Raw genomic sequence first — 8,512 nt, forward strand, 5'->3', positions numbered from 1 at the left:
GGAGAAGCAGGCCACCAGCTGCTGCAGACTGTTGAACTGGGTGCGGGAGGTGATGTAGAAGCCACCGCTGTCCAGCTTGCGGATCTTGTAGTGCTTCACATTGAGGCCCTTGGCGTTGTCGAAGTCGGACACGGAGAGGCAGTAGGCGCCTGCAAGGCAGGGTCAGAGAGGCGCCGTGACCCCGTGCCCAGCACACCCCGCCCCCCGGGGCCGCAGCACTAAGTGCGGTTCTGGGCCCGCCCGACACAGAAGACAGGGAGGCCAGAGCCGCAGCCCCAGCCCCGGCACGGCCAGGCCCCGTCTGCCCTGCCTCTGAGCACCCAGCCCCTGGGCAGCCACCAAGGCAGGCCCAGTGAGCAAAGGGGCACCTGGTCAGAGAACCTCCACATGCCCCCTTGGCCCTGGCAAGTCCTCCCAGGCCTGAGTGTGTATCCCAACCATGTGACCTGGACAAGTGAGTCGCTTGCCCTCTCGGGGCCTCAGTTTCTTCATCCGCACAATGGGGCTACTCCCAGGGATGCTGGGAAGATTGGAGACCACATATAAGAGGGCCTGGCACATAGTAGGTGCTCAGTGAATGTTTGCTAGGAGCCAGGAATGGCCCTTGTGGCTGTGTGTCCCTGGCTTAACTGCTTCCCCTCTCACAAGAGCACTGTCTGTGCCCCCACACCTTCCTGAAGTCTTCACGCGCAGGCAGGGGCGGGTGGTTGGCTAAGGTTGCAGCAGTCATGGGCAGGAGGCCAGGTGCTGGGTGTGGCCTCCAGGCTGCCAAGGCTAAGATGGGCCAGCCCTGGTGGCCTCCTCCCTGCCTCTCTTGAGCCTGGAAAAGATTTGGCTGGAAACATTTCCTCCTAACAGGCCTGGCCAGGAGCCTTTGTTAACCTGAGCCCAGGAGAGGCCTGGGGTAGAGGCTCCAGCAGCCAGAGAAGGCCCTTTTCAGAAGGCAGGGTGCAAGCATCAGGCTAGAACCCCAGCACCCACAGCCCCTGGGCCCTCTGGATAGTCCTGAGGTGGGGGATTACAAACTCCAGTGCCAAGAAGGGGAAAACAAGGCCCAGAGAGGGAAAGCAGCTGGCCTCCGGTCACCCAGCAAGTCAGGCACACAGGACTGTGACCAGGCCTCTAACACCTGCATTGGGCGAGCCTGACTAACAGATGGCCCAGGCCACGTTCATGTGGAAGCCAGTGGCCTGAGCCGAAAGCCAGCCCTGACCACAAGCACGCACATGCAGGCATGGCCATCAGGCCCCCCAGGCCCAAAGGCAATCCTACAACTACCCGCTCCCAGCAGCAAGAACCAGACACTTCCACCCCCACGGGCACACACACGCCTGGACCCACGTGTGGTGTGCACGGCCACACGACTGCCATAAATGCACACACGTGACATGGATGCTCTGCTTCCCATCTCCCGCTGAGCCCCAGGCCCACAGGACGCAGCCCAGCTCCGTTTCCATGGTGATGGATGGCCTGCGACCCACTAGCAGGGGGACTAGAGAGAAAGGCGGGGGTCTGTATTCTCTGGCTGGGGGAGGCACAGACGAGGACAGGGGTCTGGACTGCTGGGGAAGGGCAGCTCTAGAAGCCCCTGGAGACGGAGAAGAGGGGCCTGCTTCATCAGCACCCACCCTGGGAATCAGTCTTCTGTTGTGTGACCCTCAGGCCTCCTGACAGCCTGTGCCCATATCTCATCTGAGGAAACTGAGGCCAGAGAGGCTGGGTGTCATCTTTTGCTGCATCTCTGGGCCACCCCAGACAACTCAGTGTTCCTCAAATGTACCTCCTGCCTTTGATCTTAGCACTTTCTCCACCCTGGAGGGCCCTTCCCACCCCTCTCCAGGTACCAAACTCCTATTCATTCTACAACACCCAGCTCAAACAAGGCACAAAAGACTCAGTCCCCACTGGCCAGCAGGAGTGCTCCTACCTTTCGTGGTCTCGCTTTCTCGCACTAGGAAGGTCCCTCTCGGGTTTTCCGCGTTGAGCAGTAACCGCTCTGACTCCCGTCTGGTGATCTTGCCAAAGTACCACCTGGGACAGGAGGAAGGAGGGTGGGGTCAGTGATTCAGGCGTCTGTCCACCCAGAGCACCCCCCTCTAGGACGCGGCCAGGACCCTCGGCAGCCAGACCACCCACTCCAGCCCGGCGGAGAAGCCCCCGACCAGCTCCGGGCAGGCAGGGCACCAGAGTGCGTACTCACTCCTCGGCCTGGATTGAGTCGGAGGGCGCCACGTAGTTGCTGGGGATGTAGCCCGTCTGTCCTGTGCTGAGCGAGTGGGCCAGCCACCAGTCACCCTCTCTAAGGAGGGGAGGGGAAGGAGCAAGAGAGAAGGAGCCGTCAGTGGTGGCCCCGATGCTGCCGTCCTCGCAGGTGCTGTGCTGCGGTCCCCAAGGCCAAGGGAGGCGCCGGCAGCCACGGGACCAGCCTGGTTACCGTGCTGCCAGGCCAAGCCGGCCCAGAATTCTCTCTCCCCGGCCCAGATGCCTCTTGGCCCGAGCTGACTCAGACGCACATCATCCAGGACTGAGAGGACTGACCTTGGTCAGCCTGAGGCCCAAATACACCGGGGCAGAGTCCTGGGATAGCAAGTAATCTGCTTCCCTTCCTACAGACAAAGCCATCTCAAGGTGCCAAGGGCTGTCTCGGGAACGAGGGAGGGAGCTCCCCATCTTTGGGAAGCAAGCAAGTTGTACCAGGAGAGATGATCCCTGCCTCAGATAGATGCCAGATCAGATCATCAAAGCCATCCCAAAGCCCTGAGATTTGGAAGCTGGTGAGACCAGGGTGGAGGTAGGGGGTGGCCCCCTTTGGGGGTTTGGTGACAATCCAGGCACTAACCCTGCAAACTAGAGCAATGCTTGCCTTTGTCACCTATCACTGCTCATACTTAAGGGGCTCCTTGGCTGAAAACTATGGGTCTCCTCCTGCAACCTACCCATCTACGGGGGAAACTGAGGCCAGAGGGGGCTGGGACTTGCCCAGAGTCACACAGAGTCATGTCAGAGGGGCTGAGGTGGCAGAGCCCCGGTGCCCAGGGCACTTCTACACTAACTGCCCATGAGGAGGAGATGGGGACAGGGACACAGGAGCTCCCTGCGCGGTCGGGTCCCCTGGGCCTGGGTGGGAGCGGGGAGGGGGCGAAGTACCTTTGCAGCCATCTGAATGTGAACCAGGTCTGGCTGGAGCGGGGGTCCAGAGACACAGAGGAGAGAGGAGAAAGCGAGAGCCCAACAGGAAAGAAGAGGCAGAGATGGGGGTGGTGAGAGAGAGAGGCAGAAAGAGCGAGGAAGAGAGCAGGAGAGCAGGCGGTGCAGGGGTCCAGGGACAAGGCGGGGCAGCCACAGAGGCCTCACATCCAAAGCAACCAAAGGAGATGGGGAGGGGTCCGGGGGAGTGAGGGGAGGCCAGTGGGAAAGGCTGCCTGAGAAATAGGGTCCAGCCCCCTTCCATTCCCACCATACAGAGGGAAAGACAGGCCAGAGAAGCAAAGGCCTCTGCTCAAGGTCACACAGCCAGGCCCAGGCTCCGGACTCCCAGACCAGAAGGAATCTTCCCCTACAGGGTATGCGGGTGCTCAAGAGCTTGCTGAGATTCTCTCTCCAAGGCTGCCTTTGGACCTCACCATGACCATGACCCTTAGAAGACACACAGTAAGCAGGGTGGGCTCCCCCTTCCTCATTGCCAGGGCCCAGAGGAAAAGGCCTTGCTCACAGTTGCACAGTATGGACTTGAACCCAGATCGCTGGCTCCTACTTCTGAGCTGCCTCTGACCCATATTCTTCAGCCCATTTTGAAGATAGAGAAGTTGAGGTGAGGAAAAGGCAGCTTCGAGAGCTCTCCAAAGACTGGTCAGAATACAGGTGAGCACCCAGACCTGTGGGCTCAGTGGGGGGGTCGAGGCTGAACCAGAGAGGGTACAGGGTACCCTCTGGACAGCAAAGGGAACGTGACTGGGCTGTGAGGGCCAATTCAGCCGTGCGATTGCTGCATGGACACTCAGGCAGAGGCACCAGCTCACATAGTGGCCTCGGCTAGAGAGGGAGGGCTCGGGAGGAAGGGGGCAAGGCAAAGCTCAAGGAAAGCCCTTGGAAGCCTAGGGCCACCGTCCATCTCCTTGTTGTGCTAACACCCAGGGGTGTCCACATTTGTCCGTCCCATTTGATCTTCAAGGCCACCCTGTAGGGAAGGCAAGCCTCAGCCCCCAGATGAGGAAACTGTGCCTCAGAGATGTCAAGGGAGCAGCCCAAGGCCACATAGCACCCAGGCTGGAGTAACCTAGCACTTTCTCAGTAGGGAAACTGAGGCATAGAGATGGGCAGAGGCTTGCCCAAAGCTACAGACCAAGAACTCAAGGCACAGGGAACAGCTGAGACCTTCCAGTCAAAGTCTCCATTTCACCAAGGGGAAAATAAGGTACAGAGAGGGGCAGTTATTTGCCAAAAGACACACAGCAAATCAACGGCAGGGCAAGGCTGAGAACCAGGGCCTGAGTGTCCACAGCCAGACACAGAAGGCCCTCCTGGGCCCCTGCAGCGTCCCCAGGCCACTTCCAAGGCTCAAGGGCCCTTGGGAAAGCCAGGGGAAGATAGAGGAGGAGGCAGCAGGGCAGGGGTCAGGGAGCAGGGCCGAGGTCTAAGTCAGAGGATACAAAATGAGACAGATTGACAAAGCCGAAGGCTGCAGACTGGCCAGCCTCTAGGGAGCCCCTAACCATGCAGTCAGAGTGGGAGGCTGGCAAGGAGCCTGTGCCCAGAGGCCAGCCGGGCAGGGCCCCAGAATCGAGGCAGGGGAGGCCTTCCTGCTGGTACCCAGACGTCAGCCAGCAGACCCCCCAGCTCCCTGACGTCAGCCCCCATGTGAGTTTGAGATTTCAAGTCCAGGTTTGGGGCTTTATTTAGTTCCCAAGAAAGGGAGGAGGGCCAGCGTAATCTCACAATGGACCCAAGGTCCAACTCTGACCTGGTCCCAGCTTGATAGGCATCTCAGAGCTGGAGTTCCGGGTCAGACCACTCTGGGAACCATCCGGCTCACCACTTGCAGGCTATGTGACCTTGACCTTCCCTTGGTTTTCCTCATCTGGAGGATGGGGATACTCATGCCTCCACCCAAGGATGTAAAATACCAGCAAAGGGCCTGCCACATAATAGGGGCTCAATGTACCTGAGCTGTTAGTTATCTTGATTTGGCTTAAAAAGGAAAAACAATTAAACCTGTATCTCTATGGCACCCCTCCCCACAATCCAAAATGTTTTTTGTTTTTTTTTTAAACCAAAGCAGCTAAACAAATTGATTAAATAAAATAAAAACAAAAACCAAAGCCGCTCAGTCTCTGTCTCCAGTAAGGATTTGCTGTGTGACTTTGGGCAAGCACCCTACCTTCTCTGAGTCTTAATTTCCTCACATAAGCAAATAAAAATTTCCTCATCTCTTATAGTCACAGAATCTCCCTTGCAAGCAAAGTGTATAAAACAGTCAGCAAGAAGCCCAGCTTAGGGTCAGTCGAGGTCATTACCGTGACTATCATCCAGGTCCACCTGTGAAATGGAGAGATTAGCCCCACCTCCCTGCATCAGTGGTCTGGGAGGCTCAAACCTGCCTTGGGGAGCTGCCAAGGGCGGGGGCTGGTCCCACATGAGGGTCCCCACGGCTTCTCAGGTGGGTCCAGTCAGCAGGGACACTAACCTACACCCAGACTTGATTTACTACGTCCAGCACCTTCCCTGGGGGCATGGTCCTTATCAGGACAGGAAGAAGGAAAGGAGGCAGCTACATACGTTCCCTGCCCCAGCCCTCATCTTCCCACGTGTGGCCAGAGGAAAAGCACTGGACCAGGAAGGAATCCTCCAGCTACGATTTTACATCCCAACTGCTATTCACTAGCTGTGCGACCTCGGACAACTGACCTGGCCTCTCTGAGCCTCAGGATCTTCTTCTTAGGACCCTAAGCCTTGAGCTGGCCAAGGTGGCATGTGATCAGGAGTATGGCAGCCTCAACCTGGGAGGTTACTTTGGTTTGAGCACTTACATTAAACTCACTGGGGTCCTCAGGACTGGTCAGATAAGCACTCTGGGGACAAGTCAGGGCGCCCTGAGGCCTGGGCACATGCTCAGTGGGGGCAGGGTGAGGCCAGAGCAGGCTGTGTGAGGAGCACCCAGAGGTGGCCCATGTTAGAGAGTGGAAGTGTAGTGTCCGGAGTGAGGGGCAGGCATCAGTGCCTGCTGGAGGGCTCCCCCAAAGAAGCTGCTGGAATCTGGCTGGGAGGAAGGGGCAGTTCAGGGGATGACCCAGAGTCAGACTCAGAAGGGCCCCGACTCTTACAGACCCAGACTCCAGGGCTGAGGACTTGGGAGGGTCAGACCTCAGTCCCCACTGGGCTTCCTCAGACCCAGGGCCACACGGCACACGGGATTCTGGGACCCAAGGGCCATGTGGCCTGCAGATCACCAGGCCCTGCTGCTGTGAGGACCCCGACCCAGCAAGCCCTGGCCAAACCCTGTCAGGAGCTGGGCTGGCCCTGAAGCTCTCCCCCTCCCTGACACCCAGCCCAGCCCAGCCCGGCCTCAGGAAGTCCCTCACTCTTACAGGGGCCTGTGGAGGGGGTGGGAGGAGTGAATAATCCATAATGGGGGAAGGACACGCAAGGCCGTCCCTGGGTGGCTGTGACACCTGAACACCTCACATTTAGCTGGCCCATCTGTCACTAAGCCCCCCACCCCCTTATCCCTCCCCTTCCTCTGGTACCAGCCCCCAATTCCACGGCCACCTGACTTCTCAGGCAAAGGGGTGGTTGAGCGTCACAATGGGGGAAGGGTTCCTGGTGCCCCACCTCCAGTCAAGGTGCCTCACTGCTCTCCAAGGGCTTCCCACGGACAGGCCTGGCCCGACACCCCCTGCCCATCCTAAAAGGCAGGAAGAAGGGAGGGGAGGGGCCGGACAAAGGAAAGGGTGAGGGCCGCCCTCTAGCTGTAGGTGAAAGAGATAGAACCAAAGTTTCCAGAGCCTTCCCTGCCACCACACCTCGGCTCAGGCTGCGGCCCTGGCCTGGGTGCCCTTCCCATCACTGGTTGAGATTCTCCCTGGAACTTCTAAGCCACCGACCTGATGCGTCCTCCTCTGCACGGGCCCTTCCCTCCTCCTGGCCGGCGTGCACCTCTACCGAGCCCTCCTGCAAGGGCCGTGGGTAGGAGGGCCTGCCCACCCCCCAGCTCTGCCACCGCTGGCTGTGTGACCTGGGGCGAGTCACTCTACCTCTCGGGGCCTCAGTTTCCTCACGTGAAAATAAAGCAAAGAAGAGTTTCTACTTCCCAGGGCTGTGGTGACATGTCAATAAAACAACGCCACTTAAAGGGCTCCCGCAAGACCAGGCTCGCACACAGAGCACGGTGGACGGTCAGCTTGCCCGGTGACACCAGCACAGCACCCCCACCATGCCGACGGGGACCCGCACAAGTGGCAGACCTGAGAGCAGGTCTGGTCTGGGGGAGGCAGCAGCAAAGGGCTGAAACCATACGGGGATGGGCTCGGACACGCAAGGGCTGGAAAGGGGGGAGAGCCCCCTCCACCCCCAGGGAGAGAGGCTGGGGGAGGGGAGAGAGCCACTGCCTGAGTTCCGATCCCGGCTTTGCTACCTGGTAGCTGTGTGACCTTGGTCAAGAGCCTTCACATCCCTGAGCCTCAGTTTCCTCATTTGCGAAATGGAGACAGCCCCTCCCCCGTCACTACAGCCCTGGCAGGATTGCATCGAGGAGTAAATACAAGGACCTGGGAAAAAAACGCCTGGCACAGCACCTGGCCCCTCTTGTCCTTCGTGCCTCACAGAGAAGGCAGGCCTGAGCTGGATCTTGAAGGATGAATAGGAGTTTGCCAGGCAGAGACGGGAGAAGGGTGTTTCAGGCAGAGGGAACAGCATGCACAGGGGTCGGGAGGCACCAACAAGCAGGACGCTCCTGGAGATGGTGACGTCCCACCTCCTTAGCCAGGCCTTTGAAGCCGCTCAGGGACCAATTCTACTCTATCTTCCGGCACCTTCTTGCCTCCTCACAGCCCTGAGAGCGTCCAGCCCCCTCCAGCCCTGCAGCCTTCCATCAGCCGCCCCTCTGAGAGCGCCTGCCTTCCGCCGCCTCCGCCTGCTACAAAGCATCACTGTTCCTCCCTGGATGACCTGCCTGAAGCTTCCAGTCCCTGCAGCCACCACCAGAGGGGAGCACACCGCAGGGACCAAATGCCTGAGCGGACCCTGCCTGTCACTTGGCCTGGACTGCAGTTGTCTCCCCCCCCCACCCCACCCCGGCCACACTGGCTCCAGGAAGGTCCTTCTCCACCCAGGCCTCACCGGGTGCAGCCAGCACTCAATGTGCGCTGACCGGTCAGGACGGAGGGCAGGCAGGTTGGCAAGAAGGTGGATGGGGAGGAGGCACGACGCTGAGTGAGCGCGGGAGGGTAGGACCCTCCCCGGTCTCAGCCCAGGGTTAAGGTCAGGACCTGGTCATGCTGGTTGGGGGAAGGGCATA

The 8,512-nt window shown here is 59.4% G+C and overlaps 1 protein-coding gene across 1 annotated transcript in view; it reads right to left on the reverse strand.

Moving 5' to 3' along the window:
- SRC (SRC proto-oncogene, non-receptor tyrosine kinase) overlaps positions 1-8,512 on the reverse strand; it is a 51,248-nt gene that overhangs the window by 8,741 nt on the left and 33,995 nt on the right. Inside the window, exons 6-8 of the mRNA XM_077778843.1 lie at positions 2,201-2,299; positions 1,928-2,031; positions 5-149 (exon numbers count right to left, since the gene is read on the reverse strand). Of these exons, the coding sequence (XP_077634969.1) occupies positions 5-149; positions 1,928-2,031; positions 2,201-2,299 (348 nt within the window). The remainder of the gene's footprint in view (positions 1-4; positions 150-1,927; positions 2,032-2,200; positions 2,300-8,512) is intronic.

The sequence above is a fragment of the Crocuta crocuta genome, unplaced genomic scaffold (genome assembly GCF_008692635.1).
Source record: "Crocuta crocuta isolate KB4526 unplaced genomic scaffold, BGI_CrCroc_1.0 scaffold248, whole genome shotgun sequence".
NCBI classification, from domain to species: Eukaryota; Metazoa; Chordata; class Mammalia; order Carnivora; family Hyaenidae; genus Crocuta; species Crocuta crocuta.